Source organism: Mchenga conophoros, linkage group LG22, assembly GCF_057382185.1.
Source record: "Mchenga conophoros isolate Kocher_MC1m ecotype Shallow Benthic linkage group LG22, M_conophoros_male_GT1.1, whole genome shotgun sequence".
NCBI lineage: Eukaryota > Metazoa > Chordata > Actinopteri > Cichliformes > Cichlidae > Mchenga > Mchenga conophoros.
Window position 1 is genome coordinate 37,347,943 of NC_140546.1, and position 27,521 is coordinate 37,375,463.

Below are 27,521 nucleotides of genomic sequence, written 5' to 3' on the forward strand. Positions count from 1 at the left end.
GTTATCTTTTTACAAAAAACAGCTGAACATGAGAAGTTTTTGGACCAATTTTGTGTTCTCCATTCTTTAAGCACCGGTTCGAGCACCGTTTAAGCACCGGCACCGTTTCAAAAGTACCGGTTTGGTACCGGTATCGGATAAAACCTAAATGATACCCATCCCTAGTCATCCTCTGGCCCTGACCTACCTTTCATGGTCCAGCACATTTCTGAGTTAACTCACTTTAACTCTCAAAGTGCTGATAATGTAGAGATAAAAAAATGATTTTAAAAACTGAGAATCTTTATTCTGTTCATTACCAACACACACCACCTGCAGGTCCCTGTTGTCTTTACAGTAATCGGGGTCAGACTGGCACAAATGCTTCCAGGATTGAGTTTTTCCAGACAGTCTTGGTTAAATGTTGAACGGATTAAAGGGGGTTTGGAATCCCAGGCTCACACTTTAATACAGGAGCAGCTGAAAGGAGCTTCTTGTTAGCCAGGTATACCTGTGACAGCTCAAAATGACCCACAGACAGTCTCAGAAACATGAAGGCAGAGCAGAGCACACCTGAAACAAACAAAAAACACCGTGGACCTCTGTACCTGTGATGGAGCCAGAGCACAACATTTATATAAAAGAGACACTTTTGTGATGGACAGTGTTACACACACACACAATCATTGTTTTCATCACTACACTGCCTGTCTGTTCTCTTGGGATGCTGCTGCGCTGCAAACACAACTTCAGCCTCACAGTAAAGTACATGATTTAAGCAGCTCAGTCAGCCTGTCACAGCTACATGACAGCATCTCTGTGTGTGTGTGTGTGTGTGAAGCTCTCACCTGGGTTGCAGTCAGTGAGCAGGGAGCAGATGGACAGTAGGACCTTGGAGATGGTGAGGGCGGGACTCCAGTTGTCCTTCAGGATGTCCAGACAGATCACGCCCTGACTGTTGATGTTGCAGTGGTAGATCCTCGTACGGAACGTCACCTGATTGGTTAAGAAACAGTTTCATTTGATGCTGCATCCTGTTGATCCTGACCTCTGAGCCAATGACACGTTTTAAAAAAGGCTTATTTTAGGTTTCGTTTAACTATCAACAACATGTAAGGTGATCAAACAAACAAGTGTTTTTTATATTTTGGGACTGTGGTGGACTCGAGTCCACCACAAAAAGTCTAGGAGAGGACGGCCGCTCTATTTCTGTTCCCTTCACAATAACTAAGAACAAACAGGCCCAATAAACCAGGCCTATGATAAGAGACTTGCAGTGTTTTCCTGCAGCTCCGTCTGTTAGCACATGCCTCCTGACATTTAGGACGTGACAGGTTCAATCAATGAAACACTTGTCAGTTAGATTAAACGAGCAGCACAGGCTGACAGCGCTCTTCATATCCTGCCTGTGTGCCTGCATCAACACTGAAGACATTCCATAGCTCAGCACAAAGAGCCCTGCATCATTAAGCGGTGACCTTTGACCTCTGTGTGTCTTTAGAAACGAGGCTGATGAGCTGTAGCTTGCCCCCGTTCATGTCACCCTTCCTCCGTTCAGAGAGACAAACCCTCCTCCTATTATGAAGATCAACAGATTGATTTATCTGTCACTGTTTCACGTCAGCAGTGCTGCAGCGCCACACTGGAAACATCTCAGAGGACTTCACTGATACACTATAAATATACATTGTGTTATCTTGCACAGCATGAGTGTTAAAAAACTTGAAATGTTATCATTACACATGCTCTGGCTAAGCAGTGTGAGTGCTGTCAGGCATTTGAGTGTGAGCGAGCTATGTGAGGGCTGACTCTTGTCATCTGCGGTGCTGTTTCCAAACCAGGAAGAGATGCGGAAGCTGAGATTATTTTCAGCGGCACTTCTGTAAAATCTGCTCATAGCTGGGACGGGAGGTCCACCTCCATCAGCCAGGTGACGGAGAGGTGGGTTAGCTCGTCTGTCTGAACTCCCGAGAACTTGTGCCGTGAATCCTTTCTGTCAGAGAGCTGCAGGTATAGTCCGTCGGTTATAGTGTCAGCTGCTCCTTTGCTGTAAGCGCACTCGTTGTGGTCGGCTGTAAGACCAACACCTGTGCGTGACGTGACTGGTGATGTCACATGTCAGTAATGTGAGCAGAAGGGGCGCGGTGTGTTCTAGCAACGTTATTTGTCCCGAGTGCACGTGTCATGCAGCCCAGCAGGGAACATGTCACGCTGGACGCTGAAGTCGATGAGCAGCACTCTGGCTGAAGCCTTCTGGTTTCTCTACGTGAGTCAGAGACACAGGGTGGAAACCTCGGCTGAATGGTTTGTTCTGTACGGCAGCGGGCCCAGCTTGGTTGGGAAGCGTGAGCTGATGTGAAGCCTCTCAAAGCATTTCATGATACAGCAGCTGGCACTCTGCTTTGGCTGAGGGTCCATGAAGATATCTGTCAGCTGTTCTTCACAGTGTGTTGGCACGCAGCCTGGGATGAGATCTGGACCCATGTTGCAGAAACCTCCTCATGCTGTCTGCAGTCACAGCCAATAGCTGGCAGGCTGGAGGCAGTGATAGTTGTTTGCAACCTCAAACATGTCCACTGTTCAGTGCCTGAAGTCTTTGCCATAAATGCCTCATGTCCTTGGTGCATTCATTGGACAACTGTTTTTAGCTTGTTCTTCAGTGTCACCAGCTCTGAATGCAGCGTCACAAATCCTCAGCAAGAAGCCGACCTCCCGTTAGCCGAGGTTTATTTCTGGAACGCAGCCTGACAGATTTAGCAAATCGGTGCATTTGTTTATAAATCCCATCATGAATATTCCTCTAGGTCTGTCGTCTCTTTGAAACGCTCCACTGTGCGCACTCAAAGCAGCCCTGTACACACTGAAGCCTCCTGTGGCTGCACGCTGATGCAGTCCTTGGTGGCTCTCATCTTCCTCCGAGCCTGAAAGCTGGGTAAGGGAGGAGAGGGAGCTGCAGTGTATGTGTTTTTTCTGTTTGAATGTACATTAGCCCGTGTACGAGTCCCTCTTGTTGTGCATGTAACAAATGGAAGTGAGGTAAAAAAAAGACCTGGGGCTGTAGCTCAGGTGGTGTTTGATCCCTGGCTCCTCCAGTCTGCACGCATAATATCCTTGGACACTAACCCTGAGCTGCTCTCCAAGGATCGATCGCATGTATAGGAAAAAGTTCTCGTATGCGCCGAGTTGTATAAAATGCTTTGAGTGCTCAGGTAGAGTAGATAAGCACTATATAAGAACCAGTCCATTTACCATTTAGCCAACAGGCCCGAGGAACCTGCCAGTCAGCCGAGGTCAGCCCTTAACCTGCCTTGATGCCTTCTTGCTTCCCTTGTTTACGTCTCCTTCACTCATTCATGCTCGCACATTTTTCTGTGTGAGCTACATTCTGATGGATGTGGTCAGAGAGCAGCTTGGGGTTCGTATCTTGCCCAGCGATATTATGCATGCAGACTGGAAATGAAATCCCAGAAAATGAGATTTATATCACGCAGAGGAAGATCAAGTGTATAGAGAAGTTTAGTTCAAAGCCACGAGTTACTGCAGGGCACAGTGCTGGGGGAATCTCACCTCAGCCGTCACTCAACCAGTTCTGAGCTCGGACCAACGTACAAATACTGATGCAGCATCCCTGCAATGCTCAGCCTCTAAAGTATCAGTGTCAGCTCAACCTAACATTAGTGAGTGATCCAGGGCAGTGAGCAGCTGTCACATGGCTCGCTGTACGTTGGATGGCAAAGATCACGACCACGATGGAAAAACAAGGCGGCAGGAGGCCAAGAGTTAGGATGGGCTCTGTGTGAGGACCCACACAGCTGACACTGAACAGGAGATCATATATCGAGGCCTGGTCACATGATTCCCAATAACTTTGAGCTGCTGTAAATTTCAAAACCACAAAAACAAAAAGTGATACACACTGGACAGATGGAGCATCAACATCTGATTACACTCCTGGTAGGCGAGGTTCGGGATGGTCTGAATGATTCCCAGGCTGCTCTTAACTTCACCACTGCAGTCACACTCGTGACTTTCTATTTCACATAATCATACGAGACATACAGAAATATGAGAGATAGTTTACATAAAGTCTATCCATGTATCACAACGGTGGGAACGCCACCAATCATTTCTACCATGTGACGCCGTGCCGTCCTTGCACAGTGCACACACAGCTCACCTGCGCTGTGCAACACTACAGATACTTTCTCCAGTGCTGCTCCTCATGACTAAGATACTGATACTGCAAATGCAGCAGCCTACTTTATTGTAAACGACAGTAAGCCAAGAAGAGCAGCTGAAAATATCAGATTTAAGCAGCTGATTAAAGTCACTGACGCTTCCTCCCTGTTCTGTCTGCATGAGCACAGGGCTGCAAGCGGCTCAGTGTTGAGGATGCAGAGTTTTACATACTGGAACAAGTCAGAGATATAGACCCAACAACAAGGAAATTAAAGAGCAAGAATTCAGAACTTGTAACAAAGTAAACAGACTTTGTTACTTATGGTTGTCTGTAATGGCCTCGTAACACAAAGCAGATGAAAGAAAATAAAACAAACAAGCTCAACACATTTTTCACAGATTTGTGAAATTCCACTAAAAATATGACTCTGAGCGTTCCTGTGAGTTTGATACATGTGAGTTTGATACATGTGAGTTTGATACATGTGAGTACACCTTTAGCAAAGGTTTGCTAAAAACATGCTGTGAATATTTAGTTGAATCACAACATTTGGTCAAGAACACCCTCAGTGTAAAACATCATATATGCATATTTGCTAACACACAGTTTTGGACCGCTCCTGTCAGTGGCACATGTGCACAGACACTAAACGACCCGCTGTAAAGCATTAAACATGGCACAGATAGTTTCCTGCCTTATCGTTTAAGCACATAAATAGCAGTTAGATATTACTTAGTGAGTATTCCTAGACTCTACTGGAGGGTGGCCGAATGCAGCTGAATGCCAGGGCATGCAGGACAGGACAAGGCGATCAGAAGCACCTCATTGCTTTGATACAAACTGGCAGTTTGATTTGAACATGCAAATGCTGCAAAAAGTTTAGATCTCTGTTCCAGGGTTTTGCCTGTTTCTGAGGGCTCAGTCTCCTCCTCAGCCTGCATGAACGCACAACGTCCTACAGCAGTTTTACAGCAGAAGGACACACACGGTGGGGGAAAGCAGCACATCTTGTGGCCGTCTCAGAGGCTGCACAAACCGTAAAGCCGGGTTTCCACCACAAAAGTTGGCGATAAAGACCGAGCCCTGCTGCAGAGTTTAAGGGAACCCGACCTGCAGAGAATATCATTTCACAGCTGTGTGGCTGCTTCAAACGTTAGATCCACTCCTGATGGTGTGAGGAAGGACACAGAACCAGAGTGAGAAGTGGGTTTGAGATTAGAGATCAGATTTCAAACGTGTGGATTAGGGCTGCCACGATTAGTCGACTAGTCACGATTACGTCGACTATCAAAATCGTCGACGACTGATTTAATAGTCGACGCGTCGTTTGAAGCTTTGTAAGATCCTGAAAGACGCAGGAATAAGTAGCAGGATTTAAGAGTGTAATAACGGACTGAAACAGAAGATGGCAGCACTGCATGTACAAGGATGCCAGCTGCCGTTAAACCCCGAAGAAGAAGAAGAAGCTGTGTCCCAGAATTCATAGCGCCCAGCTCAGTTTCCAACAATGGCGGCAGCTAGTTAGTTTTAATATTACTCTTATTATTCTTTCTGGGTCACAAAATAAACGTTTAACATATTTTCAGGCGAGAATGTAGCTGTGTAAACCTCAAATATCTGCTCAGTTTATCAGGACACCGCATATTTTCAAAAGCGCTCCGACGTTTTCGGAGACGTCTGTTACCCACTGAATGTCAGATGCTGCTGGTGCAATAAGCTGTACCTGTACGTCCAATGGATGATGCTCTGATTAGTCGACTATCAAAATAATCGTTTGTGGCAGCCCTAGTGTGGGTGCTTGGTTACAAAAACAACACTATGTCCCTGATGCTTAAGCCACTGTGACACGGCGCACCCATGACCAGCTACACTTTCACCAACGTGTCACTGAACTGTTGGTCAGTGCTCGTTGAGAACATCCCAGTGGATGCTGCGTCTGTTCACTGGGAAAAAAACCCAAACTTGGAACCAGTTCAGCTTTTGTTGTGAGAGAAAAATCACTTTGAGCACTGATGGTGTGAGCACAGTGTTAGGCAGAGGGTCAAATAGAGGAGAGGAAGATTTCAACAGCAGCCCTGTTGGCTCATGACAGAGGGAGCTACACTTGGAGCTCTGCTACAGACAAACCTGTGCAGGAACAATAAGGACTAGACTTCCTGCACCATGGTCCGTCTATTCTTTCCAGCATGGTTTCAGTTTGCTTCAGCTCACAGCTGTTGGTTTATGCACAGCTCTCTTTAGGTCCTGTTGTGAAACCTTGATTCTGCTGTAGGGTTTCTTGGCACCATTGTCCTGCTGCTGTGTGACGCATTTTAGGTCAAGCCTTTGTATTTAGACGTCTGACTTCATACAGTGACTTCAGAGTGCCCAACACCCAAACAACCCCACATCGCCACCACGTTCCCCACCATGTTTGACAGTGAGGCTAATATGCCACGTCTGCTTTGTGGCACTGTGAGTTGGAGCATCTCAGCTGTGGTCTTGTGGTCCACAAGGCAACTCTTTTCTTTCTTTCTTTATAAATAGAAGAGAAGCTTTGCCCTAACAATCCTTTCGAAACAGCCAGTTACGTCTGAGCGCTGCATGGTTTGAGGGTAAGTTTCCTGGGACGCCCACTCCTGTGGCATTAACACACTCCTACATGCTGCAGACGACAAACTGCCAAAGAGGTGGTCACACTCACTAATGATCTAATCCAGTGTGTTTGATTAGCAGCACCAAGCTGCTGCTGACTGAATACTTCTGGCATCGGTGAACACGCTAACCACACCTGCACACTCGGATATGTGACTCCTGGTATGTTGCAGTTTTCCTGAAAGCTGCACAGCACGAACTCTGAAGTTTACAACGTTGTTCTTGATGTTTCCTCTGTGACCGTTGTAAGTGCCAGTTTGTGCGTTTGTATCACAGCCTGTCTGACTGTGTCTGCTGTGTCAGTGGTGTGGTTAATCTGCTGTTTTGTTCCCCTCTCTTATCTGATTTCATTGGCACTGTGGGGAAATTGTACACCGTACATCAGTTTGGGTTCAGTTATTATTAACTGACAGTACTGGCTTAGTAAAACTGTTAAAGAGCTAAATGAAGATCTAAAGAGGAGATGATCTGAGAAACCAAGAACAGAACATGTGAAATCCCACCGATGAACGTAGTTTGTAATGAAAACTGACTGTTAATACAATAAATAAAAGAAGCTGTCAGCGAGTACTTGTAGTAATCCTAAAGAATTCAGTCTGTCTACTACTACCAGCTTTGCATTTACAGACACTGACACTTCTTTCATTTAGGATTAGAGACTAAAGGAAAGCAGCTTTGTGCGCTCAGTACGAGCATCCTCTGTCCTGGGCTGCAGTCACATGTTGTTTTGTCAACATGCTGAAGGTTAACGAGCCTTCAATGACTCGTTGTTGTTGGACAACAGTGACAGGCAGCTAGGACAACGCTGCCATTGTTCACAGCTGTAGGGGAGGAGCGTAGCTGCAGGGCGTCATTCACCTTGGGTGGTTTGAAGGGGTAGTCTGGTGTGAAGGCGATGTCCAGGAAGAACACTCCCCCCTCATACACGGAGCCCGGAGGGCCCAGGATGGTGGACCTCCACTCGTAGATGTTGTCTCCTTTAGGGCCGGCGCTGCATGTACAAAAATAAAAGAGGAAGAAAAGAAGAGAATCTTTTTACCGACAGGTTTGTGTGTTTCAGTCACTCTGGTTAGGTTATAATCATCAGCTGCTGTCCACACAAGACTCAGACCGCTGTCAGCAACAAAGACTGGATCAAACCTTTGTGGAGCATCATTAATATCAGTGGAGGGCTGATGTCTGTGGCATGTGAATGCAAGCATGAAACACAGCTACACACACACACACGCGCACACACGCACACACACACACACACACACACACGCGCACGCACACACACACACACACACACGCACACGCACACGCGCACACACACACACACACACACACACACACACACACACACACGCACACACACACACGCACACACACACACACACGCACACACACACACACACACACACACACACACACACACACACACGCACACACACACACACACACACACACACACGCACACACACACACACACACACACACGCACAGCTGTGAGAGGAGATGCACTAATCCAATTCCCTTTTCGACTGGCATTAGGCCAGATGCTCCTGTCAGTTCTTCTCTTACTTTTACTTTCATCATTGACGCAGTGACAGAAACGTGGAGCTGTTGGTGTGAAACAGCAGGCGGTTATAAAGCGCCGGCCGCTGCATTTGTTGTCAGCGTGTGTTTGGACACAGAGAGGAATTATGGAAGCAGGCTGGAGAAAGGATGCCGATGTTCCTCTGGATGGATAAAAATAGTCTGGGCTGTGGCAGTGAGCCGGGCCCGGTGGGGACCCGAGGCCGACACGTCTCTCCACTCTGCCTGATGTGGCTCAAAGAAATCTATGTTTGTGTGCCAAACAGATTTTACTGCCAGTGGTTGGATTCATCGTGGTGGCGACACTGACAGAGTATTTCAGTTATTTTAAGCCATTTATTTCAGGTTCAAGTATCCACATGCATTTTAAACAGGGAGCACATTTTCTAGTTGTGTGTTACAAACATGCCAGCTGGGAAATCTGGGTCCATTTGACTCAAAACGTAGCACCTGTATAGTCGTAATCTGAAACGGGCAAAGGCCTCAGTCACACAGGCCGAAGCTCAGTCTGCTAACCACCAGTCGCTAGGAACAAGGGTCACTAAAGGTTCTGCTGGGGGGACAAAGAGGTGCTGAAACAGAAACGCTGGGACTGCCCTGGTGATGAAGGACTGCTGTGGCTGCTTGGAGTCTGCAGAGACTTGCTAACTAACCAAGCACCATTCAAACTGAAACAGAGAACGTTTGCCTTCTAAGCAAACCTTGTGGCTCACCACTGACCTGCTAACTACAGCTGACCGTGTCAACACGCTCCTGACCAGAGCACATGCAAACATGTTTCTGGTATATGTCACCTGGCAACCTCCTGCAACCACTCATCCACTGGTCTGGGAACATAGTGACTTGTGGCTGCTATGGGATCACTGACACGTCACTAGTGAGTGGAACTTTAGTGCTTTCACATCTCCAGCAGCCACCCAGTGGTTCCTGACTGGGAATGACCTCAGTTTACTTTCTCACTAACATTATTTTCTTTCCAATGCTGCACTGATTTGTGAAATCCTCACCAACTACAATATTTTAATTACTAATATCAATGCAAACACCTTTTCCTACTAACAGAGACAGAGACAGACCCGGAGCTGGCCGGAGAGATGATATCTTTGGTAAGGCCTCAAAGGCCGCTATGAAGAGTGGCTGAGGAGAAGGATCGCCACATAAACTGCTGAGCCTTCGGCCACTGTGGAAGATAAGGCCGTGGTCCCCAACCCCCGGCCCACGGCCCGGTACCGGTCTGTGAGTCGTTTGGTCCCGGGCCGTGAGAGCTGAGGCTCGGGTGTGAAATTGATGGTTTTCAGGGTTTTTATCGTAAACGCGGGTTCCCTGGGTCTTTCCCGTGTTGTAGTTGTGCGTCTTATTTTGAAAGAAATGTGTTACCATAGCGACCAGAGAGCATTGAGGGGCAGAGAGGAGGACGTTACTCTCAATGTTGTTGGTGCACTTCAGGAGGACGCTGCTAATAAAGTTACACAATTACACACTGAATTTGTGTTTATTGTTATATCTACAAAATACCCGTTTTTGTCGTATCATTTATTTTGTTGTATTTATCCGCCACACCTTAAACTCCGGTCTGTGAAAATACTGTCTGACGTTAAACCGTCTGTGGGCACCGCTGCTCAGTCACAGCAAGGCTCACTGTAAAATCATCTAAACTGCTGTTATTGTCACCCAAAATTACGCGGTTGCTTTTCGACATGTTGTGTATTTTTCACACTAGCTTTACTTCCCCCTTTATTTCAGGTGTTACACCGACAGTGTTATGGATGAAAGTTGATTGAGTCTCTTGCCAAACCTTGTGTGAACACTGTCACAGAGCTCTGCGTGAAGCAGGTGGATTTTAAATCACTGAATTACTTTTGTAAATGATTTCATGAACACAGCACATACAAGCTCATGTTAGATGCTTCAATCCAAAAACAGCTCAGCGCTCAAAAATTCACGTCATTAAATCCTATTAAGAGGCAGACACTGGGCTCTACACCTCTTCAGCTCGTTCATTTCTTCCTGCAGTTGCAGTTTACATGCTCCGTCACAGCTTTCTCTTCCTGTACATGCAGCCTGACACAACCTGCTCTGGCAGGAGGACAGATCCCAGCTCCAGTGGAGAACGGGTTTGATTTTCTATCACCTTCCTACGCCTGTCAGGATGATGGAGGACACAGATCTTGAAAATTCACCTAAGGGTCTGCTCTCCTATTTATCCAGGGGAACTTTTTCTTTTTAAAATCTCGGCTCACTTCTAGAGCAGAGAATGACCTGAGCTTGTTTGTAATGAGGGCCAAATGGCAGTGATGGACGCAGCTATTTCCACACTGTAAGCCATAAATAATGAGCACTGAGCTTGTCCCTCTACAGGGACATAAAGAAAGAACCTCGTCTGTAAACGGCTCTCTGGTGATAGCTGAACTACAACAGTGACACAAATTAGACCCTCCTTCAGAACGTTTTTAGTGGACTTTATTGTGGAATGACTTCATTGGCTTTGCATATTTTGCTGGCAGTTAATGAGACAACATCCAGAGGACATCATGTGTTTGAATGCTGCGTCTAAATATAGTCTTGGTGTAGTGGCCACAGTTCAGCTCTTTGTTAAGCAGCACAATCACAGGTTTGCTGGAGATATCATTACACCTGAAACTCTTCACATTATAACAGAACAAAAAGATGACTTTAACTGTCCTTTCCACCACGGAGCTTAGCTAACATGCCAGTAATGTCCCTGCAGTCAGCTACAGACAGAAATGAACATTTCTAATAATTTACTAAACTAAGTGTTTACAGCTGTGAAACAGGAGGAGGCTCAAGAAGCCTGGAGAGCAGGCCGGCAAGAAATCAGAGAAAAGCTTGGCTAAGAGAATTTAAGCTGTGGTGAAGGAAGGTGGTCATACAAACACTGACTTTCAATCTATCCATCTGCTTCTTGATGCGTCCTCAATCATCCAGGTAAGGAAATCTCCAAGAGTTGATTCTGTTCATCTGGACGTAGCGTTTTGTGGGAGAAACGTTTCGTCACTCATCCAGGTGACTTCTTCAGTCTCAGCTGACTGCAGGGTTCCCCACTGAAGGGCTGGTTTCAGTTATTATGCAAATGTCCTGTTTATAAGGTTGGAAACCTGCACAGAAAGACCTGATGGAGGAACTGAACTCAGGACCTTGTGCATTACATGCACATGAGGGGCCACGTAAAGTTGCAACATAAGGCAGCGCTCTGTCCTTAATTTAACTCTGCTGTGTAGTTTGATCATTTTCACTTCCATCAATGATGTGGCATCCCACTGTTCCCAACACATGTTCCAGTTCATTTCATAACAGATACCAGCAGGATTTTCCCCATTAGACTGGTTTTCAAAGTGTCCCTTTGGGTTTTTGAGCAGATTGTAATGAAACAAGATGTGAAAAAATCACTATGCTGAGCAGGACGACAACGAGCACAAACTAGAACTGAAAATATCTGAAATATCATCTCTTTGATAAACATATAAATGATGCATCAAAAGCCAGAGATTAGGCTTTGATTCACAGACAGACTGGAGGTCAGTATGAACACATGTCCATACTGTGACTACAACGGTCTCCTACAGAAGATCTCCAAGCCTGGAGTGGAGAAAACTCAGAAACCTTTATGCTAACAGATATCTGTGATTAAAAACTGCGTTTGAGACTTTGTTTCACACTGAGATGGGGTCATGATTAATGAGTACTAGCAGAGCACGGAGACTTTTAGATGTTCAGGGTGTTTGTTTTGGTCTTTAAAGATGTGAGTCACCGGATGCAAAAACTTTTTAAACCTTCATCTAAAAGTTCTTCTAAAAAGTCGGAAATTTTTAATTGATTTTTAATTTACTCTTGTGTAACAGCTGATCCAACGACCACAGTCAGCCACACCTCCCTTTGAGCTCTTTTGTGGCTCGTGCATTTATTTATTTTCTCGTACCAGAAGCTATTTTTAGCCTGGCAGCAGAGATAAGCTCTCATTGGGAGTTCAGCAATGGGAGTGCTCAGCTAACAGACCAAACAGCTCTGCAGTCTTTAACAATGAGAAGGGCTAATATTACCACTGCATCTGTAGCTGGTTGGATGCTACTGCTGATGTGTAGTTATTAAAGAAAGAAACAGCACGTGAACAACTCAGCTAAGGTTGTGAATATGTCAGATTACCTGTTTGCAGCTTTATTTAGAGAGGAGCTCTCACACACTCAGACTCATGCAGGACAAACACAGTGTAGTAATGCTGGCTCAGCTGCACCTGCTCAGAGCTACTGCTGAGTCTGTACGTGGTCACACAAAAGCTCTCAGCTGCTTCATCTTACTCACCTACATGTGAACCAAGCTTCACAGCTTCACATATCCATGCTACATTCACAACAACACTCGAATTATTATTACAACTTGTATCTATTCTGGGGCAATGTTTGCCATTTGACTTGTAATAAGAAATATTGATATGTCTTCTGTTTAGCGTCAAACATACTTGAAGGTCATTAAATGTAAAGATTATCTGACAGACTGAAGCAGCAGCGACTGACCTGTGCTGTTGTTACAGGAAGACCTCACACAGACATCCTGACTCATATCTGTGAGACCACTGGACCAGACTGGCTAATCGAATGTGTAATGCCAAAGCATTAAAAAATAAACTTATTAGTTCATGCTGAGAGCCACGGTCCACTGCCACACATGCACACAGACACGCTCTGTGATGCTTACAGTAAGGACAGAGCGGCACAAATACACGTGTTTGCAGTTTGCAGAGCTCCAACACACAAAGATAAAGGACAAACGCCCCTCAGCACTCTCTGTGCTCTGGTGGACAAACAGACCAGAGACAAACAGGCGTACAAACAGGCGTACACACAGTCGTACACACAGTCGTACACACAGTCGTACACACAGTCGTACACACAGTCGTACAAACAGGCGTACAAACAGTCGTACAAACAGTCGTACACACAGTCGTACACACAGTCGTACAAACAGGCGTACACACAGTCGTACACACAGTCGTACACACAGTCGTACACACAGTCGTACAAACAGGCGTACAAACAGGCGTACACACAGTCGTACACACAGTCGTACACACAGTCGTACAAACAGGCGTACAAACAGTCGTACAAACAGGCGTACACACAGTCGTACACACAGTCGTACACACGGGCGTACACACAGTCGTACACACGGGCGTACAAACAGTCGTACAAACAGGCGTACAAACAGGCGTACACACAGTCGTACACACGGGCGTACAAACAGGCGTACACACAGTCGTACACACAGTCGTACACACAGTCGTACACACGGGCGTACACACAGTCGTACAAACAGGCGTACACACAGTCGTACAAACAGGCGTACAAACAGGCGTACACACAGTCGTACACACGGGCGTACAAACATGACGAAGGTCCTCAGTTCCCTTGTGCTGGACATAAAGCCACCTATTTGTGATCACTTCCTCTTCGGACACTGTTACACACTTTGCCTTTAAAATTAGAAACCAGAGAGAACTTTAACCAAGCATGCTGCATTGTTCAGTGATGAAAATCTCCAAACATCCATATCTCATCATTTACAGTCAAAGGCATATCTCAAAGACCAAGTGAAACACCTGATAAAGCAACAGCTGAGTTAGAACAGCAGGCTCGGTGACCTCTGGGTTCTGGTTCACAATCGTGTCTGTGATTGTGTCAGCTGATCCTTTTGGCCCCTGACGACCAGGAGCTCTGTCCATCCTCGCCTATGCTGCTAGTTTTTATGGATGTCACATGACGTTTAAGGACAGTAACAACCTTTTCATCATCTGATCATCTGTCATGGATGCTTTTCATTTGACTTTTCAATGTATTTTTCCTTTTTATGCTGGAAACTGCACCTTGGAACAGCTGCAGTTTTCACAGTATCAGTTTCTTGAATCTGCACTAAATAAGCCGTCTTATTTTTGTGAAACGGCATTCACGTACATGCTCGTGTACTGCTCAGGATGGTGGCTATCCCACTGCAATCAGCACCCAAACTGGAAAAGCTTGTGTGTTTGCACGGCTCAGATTAATGACAGCTTCAGTTTGTCCCACCGTTTGTTATTTTAAGAAAGCTGAACTGTGGAAACTGAGTAAATATGAAGCTTTTAAACAGTCGACCGCTCTGTTAAATGAAGTCTTAACTTAGCATGTCTAACAATACAAGCTGTTTTATCTGTCCAACAGCCGACTGATTAGATTGTGATCACAAACAACCCTTTTTGATAAGCAGGGAACAAGTGATTGCTAAAGATGGGCAGATATGTATCCTGTGACACGCCAGCAGAAGGTTGTCAGACTCAGCTCGTGTTGTTGCAGTGAAAGAGAGGACAGCAGAAACTGTCTAACATCCCTGCCTACCTTTAACAAACCAAATGAAACTGGATGACGGCTGGTGCAGAGCTAACTCAGCACTCGGGCCCATATTTGTTTGACTGTTTCATCCATGTGCATCCAAGCACCAGCCGACAACCACACGCTGACATGTTAGCGAGTTCTTCACCATGTGTGTGATGAAGACACAACATTCGCCAGAGTACGCCATATGGGAGCCAACACAAAAAGATCTGTAACAACAAACCCAATGAGCCGCTTAAATCACCATCACCCGGCATGAAGACGCTAACACATGGCTGAATCCAAATGTAGCCAGAGCACAGAGCCAGCAACACTGACACTGGCCTCTGTGAGCAGTGAGAAGCACAAGTATGGGGGAACTCCAGGCCTCGAGGTCCGGGGTCCTGCAGGTTTAGATGTGTCCTTGAGCCAACACAGCTGATTTAAATGACCTCCTCAACACAGCTGAAGTTCTCCAGAGGCCTGGTAATGAACTAATCATGTGATTCTGACCCAGGGTGAGATATAAAACCTGCAGGACACGGGCCCTCGAGGCCTGGAGGTGCCCACCTCTGGTCTACGGTAACAGTGAAATCAAAGGGTTGGCTCGCCTTCGTCCGTCAGCCGGAGACTCACAGCGACAGAGTTTAACGGTGGAAGCACAACGTTGGTGTAACTCCAACACACTAACCTTTGAAACAACACCAAACCAATTAGACTTCTCCACTGTCTTGAACATGTTACCTAGCAACATTGTATCCCTGCAGTGACTTTGTGCGTGTGTGTGTGTTGATTTTGTGCTGCAAGAGGAATCTCCATGGAAACAACAACAGGCAGACACAACAGCACAGCTTGACTCACCTGAAAATCATCTGTCCTACAGATAAAGCGCAGGCGAATGAGCCGAGCCTTTGTTTGTGGCTCGTAGTGCCCAAAGAGGACCTTCAGCCAATAAGACCATACAAGAGAAATCCAGACACGGATTACGTCGTAAATGTTAATCACTACTCTAACACACTCCCTGCACACCTGTTATGATGACAACTCAAATAAGATGTGAAGCTTGCATCAATGCGGAGCAGATTTAAATGAATTTGGCTTTTATGCATGATTTGTTTTATTGGTAAGCACGGACAACACAGTATGGGGAAAAAATCATCCACAACTCGGTTATTCACGTCCTGTCTTTCTAAAGAACTGACAGTCTGAAGGTGCTTTCATATACAGGGATGAGGTTATCCTAGCTAGTTGACTTTTAACAAAAAGCACTTCTACCTTACAAGACAGATTCTTTCATAGCACACTCGGTCATACTCTATAACTTTAATATGTGGAATTGATGAGCCAGGGATCAAAACATCAATCTTCCAGTTAGTAGATGATCTCGAGCCACAGCCTTCCTATTTATATGTTCGACCAATCAACAAACACATGTCAAGCAACAGTCATCTTTGGCTGGCTCTCTACTCTGTGGTAGAACTAAAACAAAGCCCCAGTAAGTGACCCCACTGGACTTCCTGCACCATGGACACTGTGGGACACTGTCCAAGTTAAAGTCCATCTGGATCTGAGCGTCACTTGTAAGGCAGCTGAGTAGAGCTGATACGTTGCAATAGGTATTGGCTGCTGGGGATTCCCATAATGCACCGACTGTTTCCTCTTCAGTCACCCACACTGCTTTGCATTTAATCTTTAGTTATTATTACAATTAAATGCAAAGTGGTTATTATTAATCTCCGGCTCTCTTCCACACTGTGCCTGTTTTCCTGCCTCCCTTGATTGTTGGGGATTTCTCTGTGTTACTGTCGGATCTTTACCTTAAAAGCACCTTCAGGCTACTTGTTGTGATTTTTGATTCACTTCGGTTTTACTTATACATCGCCAATCACATAACCAGTCGCCTCAACAATCGCCTTTATATTGTAAGGTAACAGGAAGCCAATGAAGGGAAGCCAAAACAGGAGAAATCTGCTCTCTCTTTCTAGTCCCTGTCAGGACTCTTGCTGCAGCATTTTGGATCAGCTGAAGGCTTTTCAGGGAGTTTTTTGGACATCCTGATAATAATGAATTACAGTCGTCCAGCCTGGAAGTAATAAATGCATGAACTAGTTTTTCAGCGTCACTCTGAGACAGGATATTTCTAACTTTAGAGATGTTGCACAAATGGAAGAACGCAGTCTTACATATTTGTTTAATATGTGCATTGAAGGACATGTCCTGGTCAAAAATGAGTCCAAGGTTCCTCACAGTGTTACTGGAGGCCAAGGTAATGCCATCCAGAGTAAGAATCTGCTTAGATACCATATTTCTAAGGTTTTCAGGGCCGAGTACAATAACCTCAGTTTTATCTGAATTAAGAAGCAGAAAGTTAGCGGCCATCCAGGTCTTTATGTCTTTAAGACATTCCTGCAGTTTAACTCATTGGTGTGTGTTATCTGGCTTCATGGACAGATAGAGCTGGGTGTCATCTGCATAGCAGTGTAAATGTATGCTATGTCTTCTAATGATACTGCCTAAGGGAAGCATGTATAATGTAAACAGAATTGGTCCTAGCACTGAACCCTGTGGAACTCCATAATTAACCTCAGTGTGTGAAGAGGACTCTCCATTTACATGCACAAATTGGAGTCTATTAGATAGATATGATACAAACCACTGCAGCGCAGTACTTGTAATACCTACAGCATGTTCTAATCGCTCTAATAGGATATTATGGTCGACAGTATCGAACGCTGCACTGAGGTCTAGCAGGACAAGCACAGAGATGAGTCCACTGTCAGAGGCCATAAGAAGATCATTTGTAACCTTCACTAAAGCGGTTTCTGTGCTGTGATGAGCTCTGAAACCTGACTGAAACTCTTCAAATAAACCTCTGCAGATGATCTGTTAGCTGTTTGACAACTACTCTTTCAAGGATGTTTGATATAAAGGAAGGTTGGAGATTGGCCTATAATTAGCTAAGACTGCTGGGTCTAGAGATGCTTTTTGAGTAAAGGTTTAACTACAGCCAGCTTGAAGGCCTGTGGTACATAGCCGATTATTAGAGATAGTTGATCATATTTAAGATCGAAGCATTAATTAATGGCAGGACTTCTTTGAGCCGTTTTGTAGGAATGGGGTCTAAAAGACACGTTGATGGTTTGGAGGAAGTAATTATTGAAGTTAACTCAGAAAGATCAATTGGAGAAAAAGAGTCTAACTTAACATCAATGGTACTAAGAGTAGCTGTAGATAATATTACATCTGTGGGATGATTACTGGTAATTTTTTCTCTATATGAAACTATGTGACATATTTATTTATTAATACCTGAGGAAATGATGCAACAGTCCCAAACTGTTAGTGTTGGTCAACAAACAAATAAAAGACATCACTATGCAGATATCATGAATAACGTCTTTAAAGATTCTCAATAACTAGCCGGTGTAGTTTATGCCCCCATAATTTATTAGGTTGTGTCCACTGTGATCATTTAGGCAAGTGATAAGACTGAATGTAACTCTAAATGGATGCAAATGTGTTTATGATAATACTTACTGTACTGTAGTGTATCCCATTATAGAGCTGTGAGATCCTACACCCAACAAAACTCTGTAGAACAAGATAACATGAAAACCAGCAAAAAGAGCAGAGAGGAGTTTACTGATGCTTTTGTTAATGAGCCAAGGTGAAGTATTACAAAGTTAACAGAGACAAATGAAAACTTTTCTTCTATAGACGTTAAGATTAAATCATTAGAGACTAGTATATTTTTAGTAATGGTTATATATTTAACCTGAGTATAAACAAGGCTAGGTGTGCAGTGATATATGTGAAACAATGAGTTCAAACAGAGATCAGCTGGACTCTCTGAGTGGCTCCTGATCTGTCAGTTCACAGTCACTGCAGGAAGAGATAAAAGCACAGTGGGAATGTGAAGCGTCTTCAGGGGTTTTCAACTACGTGTTTGGCCTGATTCACAGAGAGCTTTCACTGCAGACACCAAAGCTTCCTGAGCACAGAAGCATTTTCAGCCTGATGCATACAGTACCACAAAGTATTTGGCCCATTGCTGATTTCTTAGTTTTTGCACATTTGTCACACTTTAATGTTTCAGATCACAACAAAACAAAAGGCTTGATCCCCAAACATTTGACAAGCTGACAAGACAACCGTTGAGCTTTCTGGACGGTTTGCGTCATCAGAAGAACGTCGTACCAACAGTCACATATGTTGGCGCTTGTTCGGCTGGTCCGCGGTTGCTTTGCTGCTTTGCAGTATTTGCGTATTCGATGGAACCGTGAGTTCTGCTCTCAAGCAGAATCACCCGAAGGACAGACAATGATCCAAAACACACTACCAAGTCCAGCTCGGGACAATGAAGGACCTAAATCAGACTGAGATGCTTAAACAGGACACTCATGCTCAAAAACCCTCTGATGTGACTGAATTCAAATAACTGTGGAAAAATGAGTGGAACAAAATTCACAGTTTTTGAAAAAGCTTGACTGCAGTTCTTGCTGCCGAGCGTGGCCCAATCAGCTTAAAGGTTTAGGGAGCAGTTATATTTCCACACGTGGACACACAGGTTTACATAGTCCCGTGATCGTTAGGGATGGGTATCGAAACCCGGTTCTTGTTGAGAACCGGTTCCCACTGTTTCAGTTCCTTGGAAGTGTTTGCCATTTTTGCAAACGATTCCCTTATCGATTCCAGTCGCCCCGAATGACGTCACCACGTTGCGGAGCGTCATTTACCTGGCAGGAAACACGGCGGCTCAAACGCTCAAAGTTTGGTTACACTTTACAAGAACGGAAGACAACAGGGCAACTTGCAATACTTGCAAAGTAGATATTTCATTGAAGGGAGGAAACACTACGAATATGCAAAAGCATTTGCTCACAAAACACGCGATGACCTTACATGAATGTCGTGTTTTTTATTCCGCTCCGGACTCGTGAATCTCAACCCAGCAGCAGCGGTAACGTTTGCACGTCCTCTTCCGTTAATGCGGCAGGTAAATAATCAACTAACAGTGCATATTATGTTAGCGCGATCTGCCTTATTACAAACCTGCCATTACTGTGCATTTAGTGACCATGATGAGAGAGACAGAGTCTGGCTCAGATGCTGGCAGCTCTCGCTGCAGTCTGCCGGTAGCGTCTCCTTTCAGGCCAGGATAGACGAATGTCACCGAGCAGTGACTCAGTTTGTGGTCAAAGGCTTGCAGCCGTTTGCCACAGCAGATGCCCCGATTGTAAGTGAGTGTGTTTAATTGTAGGCAGGGACATTACTGGATATTCTTGTGTAATTGCTACAGAATAATTTATGTTATACTTTGTTATTGCTACAGAAGAATATTTATTTTATTATTTTACATTTACAATTTTTTGCTGGGGACCCTGTGACACCCCATTGAAGAGCCGTAGGCTGGATCTCTTAAGATCTCAGTGTTGGGTTTGTAAGGCCATGTTACTCCTAAATTTCTGTCTTGTTCAAAGAGAAGATATAAAACAAAGTTCTAAGCTAATCGACCTTAGTGTTCTCCTTTTTAAAAAATAATCGATAAAGAATCGAATCGTTAAACAGAATCGAAAATGGAATCGGAATCGTGAAAATCTTATCAATACCCATCCCTAGTGATCGTAAACATTTAATTGTGACAAATATGAGAAAAATAAGGGGGCAAATTTTTTATAGCATTGTATTTGGGATTTATGCCTCCATGTTAAATCTACATGGGTACACCATAAGCACCAACCTGTCTGAAAGCCTGTGCTGTGATGCAGAGTGCACCTCCCTGGAAATAAGTTGGTGCAGTCTGAAACAGCTGTGATCGACCTGTTCAGCACTGGTCATTTTTTAAGCATTTACAGGGACTTTGGTGGCAAAACAGAGAGAGGGTGGAGATGGACATGATAGAAAACAACATGTGCTAAACCCAAACAAAGACACAGACTCTTAGGCTGCGTTCACACTGCAGGGGAAAGCGCATCAAATCCGACTTCTCTGACCCTCTGCGACCATCTATCCAATCATGGTGTGACGGTGTGAACGGCACAAATCCGATATCTTCAAATCCGATCTGGGTCACTTTGGTATGTGGTGCTGAATCCGATACATATCTGATGTTTTAGAAAGCGACTGCTGTTTGACGGTCACGTCGCATTAAATCCGTCTTTTACGTCACCGACACAAGACAGACTCCGACTATCAGCGCCCGACATGGTGAACGCTTCTATCCGGTGAAACTGCTGGGAAGACAGCGTTGGAGAAACGTGAACATTTTCTTTGTACTGTATAATCTGCAGATTCTGACAGAAATCTGCAGCTAGAAGCAGCGCTCCTCTGAAACAGCAGTAAGGATCATTATTAGGACAAATGTAAATAACAAAACTTTATAACTTAAAGCAAAACTGGGAAACGTGAAGTCTGAAGTCTTTACATTAAGGCCATCAGTCACACATCCTGTTGCTCTGGGTCTAAACAGAGCGTCGTGTGTGACGTCTTCTTTTGTGCACGCGGCCCCTCTGAGCGTTCACACTAGAGCGCGTTTGATCAAAAGATCAGAATTGAGCATCAAGACCTGCAGAGTGAACGTAGCCGTACTTGTTTCGATTGTGGCTGGCACAGCATGTAAAACACCAGCACACAGCCACCAGATAAAACACCGTGCACAAGCATCAATGCTGCAAACACTCGGCGCTTAAATAAGCTGTCACAGTCTACAGAGAGTCAGCACAGAAGTCTAAATGGGCTGTGACAGGCATGCGAGTACAACTGTTAATTATCACTGCTAAGTATCTCTTTTTTCTCTCAGTATTTGGTGAGTTGCAGGTGGAGCGTGGTTGATGCATGCTTCCTCTGCTCAGGCAAGAATTATTTATTACTGCTTACTAATACACATGTGCTCGAGGTCACGTGATAACACAGAAGACTCTGTTATCAATCTGTTGTTTTGTTTTTCGCTTTGCAGGCCTTGAATGTATCTTAGTCCTGTTAAATCATTTCCTAATAGCTAATAAATAATATTCATGGCATAATGCATAACTGAGTGAAGTTTGCAGAGCATGAAGATCAGACATCAGTGGCTATGAGTCGTGTCTGCTGCCCTGCTCCCTCTGCTGCTCCTACAAAGCCCAGAGCTGCCTTACAGGAAACAAGAATTGCAAAACATTTATTTTCTTTCAAAGTTATGGTTCACTTTATCAGTTTTCACCATCTCCACTGTGTTTTCTGCTGAGTGCGTGTGCTCGTCACAGATGAGACGCTGCAGCTTCATGACACTGAGATTTTCCCGTTGATATGGCTTAGAGGAAAAAACCAAAACATGCCCCACAATGCTAACCACACAGACTGTGACATATATGCATATGATACAGCTGTGTACCACACATTTTGGGACCAGGTGCTGCACGTGAAATCTTCAAACGACTGCATCTGTTATCGAGGTACTCCTGATCTTAGCTGCCGAACCACAGGAAATGACTCCTTTGCAGATAGATTTTGGTTTACTCATTTGGGTACGTCATAACTCTCCATTCCTTCAATAATACCTAGAGCTGGGCCGTATCATACCGTTCACGGTAACACCGGTGTAATGTTGGGCAACGATAAGAAAATGAAATATAAAATAGAATATGGGTAAAACGCGCATGTGCAGCCTTTGTTTTCATACACACATGGCGGCGAAAGCGGATCCTTGAATGAAACGGATGAACCAGAACTGGTTTGTAAAAATGCTGCAGCTTCACTGGTGTGGAACTGGTTTAGCTTTCGTCCGTCAGATACACAACAAAGCACTATTTTTGGTAGCGCATGCTAGCGGGCCGTCGTTATTACCGTGTTGTTTGGAAAATACGGCGCACTTAAAATCAATCCTTTGATTGTTCTGAAAGTCGACAGAGCCCCTTATAATCCCGTGCGCCTTATGTATGAACTCTGGTTGTGTTTACTGACCTGGAAACGATTTTATGTACACGGCGCTCGAAAATCTGTGATACGCACTGTGCTTCAACATAATATTACCGTATTGTGTGTGCAGGGCTCTAGACTAACTTTTTGCCATGGGTACGCCTAATTTTAAAAAGTTGGGCGTACCGGCACAAAAGTTAGGCGCACACAAATTTTATAATAATTTATATAATGTGTTTTTCTGGATACACTGTGCTTTTTCAGCATTCAAAGATTGATGACACCGTGTCAGAGCTGGCTATGAATTTCAGAAGCATCAGGCCTTAACAGAAAAGTTAGCAATAGTTCTTTTCCTATTACAGCTACATCCACTTCTGTCCTGCCTAGGCTGCTCACTAGGGCTGGGTATCATCACTGATTTCTATAATCCATTCGATTCCGGTTTTCAAAGTCCCAATTCGATTCAACTTAGCCTCAGACAGTCAGAAATATTATAATTCTGATCATTTATCAGCACTGACTTCATCAGAATTGTGAACATCACAGCAGATGCCTTTGTGTGAAAGTAACTGAGAATAAAACACAGAAAAACATGAAGGAGATTTTCCTGGTCTGGCTTTTTATAGCAGAAAATCTTAAAAATATTCTACAATGTTCTGCATATAAAGTTTAAATTTCTTCAGTACTGAACAACAGAAAAAATAGGCTTTCTTGTCCGAGGTCATTTAAGTGAAAAAGAAAAAGACAGCAGCCACAGCGCTGTAAACAGCGGTAGACTGGTGGGTAATAAGCGAATGAATAATACAGAAAACAGAGATTGGAGACGGAAACTGTTCCTGAAGCACAGAGAGAGAGAGAGAGCTGTGCATGGAGTGTGATTTTAATAGTCGTGGAAGCAAAATTCATGACGACATTGATCAAATGTGAAGCGCAGTTTGCTGCTTCTTTTGCTGCTGGCTCGGCGAATTTTGGTTGGAGAGACAAAACCTGCAGCTCAGAATCAGCACAAAAAGACGTAAACACAGCGCGGACCGGACGCATCAGGATCGCTGAGCTCCGACAGCGTGTCCGTCTACGGGCCGTCGGGTGAGAAAGCCGAGAAAGACAAAGCTGATTCTGATGCGTCGGGTCTGTGTTTACGTCTTTGTGTGGAGTCCGTGTACCTGCTCTCATCTGCTGTTTGGTTGTTGTTGAAATGGTTTTGTGAGCTTTAATCTGAGAATCTGGCGTTTCTGGCAAAACACAGTTATATTTAAAAGTCGAGTCAGGATCTAATGAATTGATATCGCTTTATTCAAGCTGCTCACCTCCCACTTCCACCTGCACTTTCAACTGGACCACGGCCAATCAGAGAGGTCCCGCCCCTGACTATCTCTGATTGGTTTAGTCCACGATACGGGCAAAATGTGTCTGTTGTTGACCACAGGGAAGGTTGCAGATTTTTATTTTTTTTTGCTACCCGAACAGTTGGTCGCACAGGTGCAACCAAATATTTTTTTTTTAGTCGCACCACTGAAAAATTTGGTTGCATTTGCGACCAAATTAGTCGCACTCTAGAGCCCTGCTGTGTATAAGCTCTTTTTAAGTTTTGTGGATATTATACATGGTTATGCTGAGGATATGTCGGCCAGTTTCCACTGGAAACGCCTTTTGGTTAAACTGTCAGCGAGGAGTTTGCATTTGCACTGTTACATTTTTATATAACTTTAATGCACATAAAAAACAGCTGCTTGTTTAAGTGAAAATACATTGATGGGTTTTTGCACTAATAAAGTTGTGGAGTTGTAAAGTATTTTGTCTGGTGTCAATCATATCGTCAGTTATATCGTTAGCACAAATTTTCAAATGTATTAAAATGTTAAATATTTTTGGCTATATCGCCCTGCTCTAATAATACCTGTCTACTAATAATAAATCATGGATATGGAACAGTTTCATGAATATGAAGGCCAAAAAGGGCACACATATACGGTGAGGTTCACATAACTGTAACAAACTAACTGACAAGCAGCCTCGTGAAAGCAGCTTGGCAACACTTCAGGGCAGCTGATATTGTTTAGTGTTAATGAATCAGGTTTTTCAGGGTCCATTCATTTGCATTGATTTATAAAACCTGCTTTTGAATACTTATGATGTGTCACAGAAGCTTTCCCCTCTGACAAAAGTCATGAAAGAAGGCCGGTCCTTTGAGAATTTCTGGTCGTTCCTCTTGGACTGTGTTGTCGTGTTCAGAAGAGCAGACTGTGTGATTTCCTTCACCAGAAAAATCTCTCTTATCTAAAAAGCCTCTTTCATCTTTTGCAAAACGTCTTAAGTCGGATTTTTTTCATTCAAAATATGAGGGGATAAAATTTAACTCTGGCAAGAGGATGGAGATTTGCTGCTGGTGTGTGTGCGTATGTGTGTGCACACATGCACGTGCCTCATCTGGTTAATAGGTCACAAAATTCAGCAGTGAGCTCTGTTGAGAGGGAAAGCTTCTTTTAAAGTTGGCAATGCCTCAAATGTTGCCTCCACCTTTCAGGTGTGCTGAAGGTGCTGAGACGCTGGTGGAAGCTCTGGATTCGTTAAGGAATTTATTTTAGATTTGTTAGTTTGGTCGTGTGTCAAAGGAATTCTGTATTTTGCTGTTTGACAGGCAGCAACACAATCTACCTGTGGGAGCACGCCACAGCGACAGCTGCTGCATCCTGGGTAGAAAGCTAGTTAGTGCAAATATTCAAACTCATGCAGCACAACAAAAACAAGGAGACCAAAACTTATATAGTTATATATATGATATAGTTATTTATGCTGTAGGATCTGATTGTGAGGGTGGCTCACGTGAACACTGACTCGTATGCTTGGTTGTGTTTTTGGTCACATTGTTACGATGCCATAGTGATATTTGAAATATTAAACATTATCACTTAATATTTCCTCTATCAAACATTCATCTGACACTAAAATGATGTTTACTGTGACCCCTGACCTGGGGTCACAGTAAACATACCACATGTGTGACAGTGGGTCACGATCCTTGCTGTGCATGCAGATGTAAAACTACAGGGGGAGAGCAGCTATACAGCGTAAAGTGTTGCACGATGCTGAAGTGTGAACCACAGCAACACTTGACAGACGTGGTGAACGACCCTCCTGCTGCTTTCAAAGCCTAAATTCAATCAGATCACTTTTTCACAGGAGAGGCGGAGTCACCTTAGCTTAAAAGAAGATCATCCCTCCCACCTCCACTTTTTGCAGGTCTGTGCTTTGAGCATGAACCTCGACTGAGTCACAAAGTAATAAACATCCATAAGTCCCAGCTGTGACGTGGTGTGCACAGAGGATCTGAGTGGATGTGCTGAGCTGCTTGTTAATCATTTTCTCAGTGTGGTGTGCAGGGCTGATAGCAACCACACACTGTGGATAACTGCTAAGGTACTGTGGAAGAAAAGCCAGTTGAGTAGAGCGGGTGAACAAATAAAGTACTGTCAAAACTGCAGTACTATCATATTAGTATCATAATACACACTGTGCATGGATTATTTAGAAAAGTGAAGGTGTTGGCATATCAAAGGAAACACCTTCCAATCTCTCATCATGCAGCATGAACTCAACTAGGGCTGCCACAAACCATTATTCTGATAGTCGACTAGTCACCAATTATTTTTGCGATTAGTCGACTAATCAGATCATCATCCATTGGACGTACAGGTACAGCTTATTGCACCAGCAGCATCTGCTCTTATATAACTATCATTAGCTTACAGCTTTAAGTGTTTAAGGTCTGTGCTAACTAACAATAAAGACAAGATGATAGTTTATTAAATTTTAATGACATTTGCAGATTGTTTCGGTGAAGTTTAATAAACTCCTTGCTATCTAAACTATAACAGGACACCGGAGTAAATTCTCCAGCATCTCACACTTCTGATAATCAGCTGTCTGCTTGACGTTTATTCAGCTGTGTAAAAACTTTAATCTCAGCCAAACCGATTTACTCAGGAACAAATAAAATACTAAAGAAAGACAAACAATAACATTTTAAGTTATCTAAGTGACTCATATATCATGTTTAACCTGAGTAATGAAAGACGGCGGTGGGTTTGAAAACGATTTGCCGGGAGTCCGGTGTTCTCACGGCGCTAGTTAGCCTAGCCCCCGGCTAGCTATCGAGCTAGTGGGTAACAGACGTCTCCGAAAACGTCGGAGCGCTTTTGAAAATATGCGGTGTCCTGATAAACTGAGCAGATATTTGAGGTTTACACAGCTACATTCTCGCCTGAAAATATGTTAAACGTTTATTTTGTGACCCAGAAAGATTAATAAGAGTAATATTAAAACTAACTAGCTGCCGCCATTGTTGGAAACTGAGCAGGGCTGCGCTATGAATTCTGGGACACAGCTGCTTCTTCTTCAGGGTTTAACGGCAGCTGGCATCCTTGTACATGCAGTGCTGCCATCTTCTGTTTCAGTCCGTTATTACACTCTTAAATCCTGCTACTTATTCCTGCGTCTTTTGTGATCTTTCAAAGCTTCAAACGACGCGTCGACTATTAAATCAGTCGTCGACGCTTTTGATAGTCGACGTAATCGTGACTAGTCGACAAATCGTGGCAGCCCTAAACTCAACATTGATTTTAATGGCACTGGTCTGCTCAGACTCCAATCACTTACAGCTGGAAACATTCAGTCTGCCTGTCGTTACCTGTGCCTTTGTCCTTCTCACATATATACTTCATGTGAGGAAAACACACCACGTGTTGGGGTTAGGGCTGCTCAATTAATCGAATTTTAATCACGATTACGATCTGGGCTTTCAACGATCATTAAAAATGACTGAGCCGATTATTAGCCCCTCCCTCATTTATCCGCGACACCTTAAAGGCCGGTCCGTGAAAATATTGTCGGGCATAAACCGT

General features: G+C 44.2%; 1 protein-coding gene across 2 annotated transcripts in view; it reads right to left on the reverse strand.

Moving 5' to 3' along the window:
- The window catches only part of LOC146549879 (ubiquitin-conjugating enzyme E2 E2-like), a 65,244-nt gene that overhangs the window by 6,846 nt on the left and 30,877 nt on the right, over positions 1 to 27,521 (reverse strand). The window contains exons 4-6 of one of the 2 annotated variants that reach the window (XM_085262494.1): positions 7,652 to 7,784; positions 828 to 975; positions 1 to 552 (exon numbers count right to left, since the gene is read on the reverse strand). The exon at positions 1 to 552 is cut by the window's left edge and continues 1,400 nt beyond it. In XM_085262494.1, coding sequence (XP_085118620.1) covers positions 413 to 552; positions 828 to 975; positions 7,652 to 7,784 — 421 coding nt within the window. In that variant the 3' untranslated portion in view covers positions 1 to 412. The remainder of the gene's footprint in view (positions 553 to 827; positions 976 to 7,651; positions 7,785 to 27,521) is intronic. The other variant, XM_085262495.1, reaches the window with a different exon arrangement.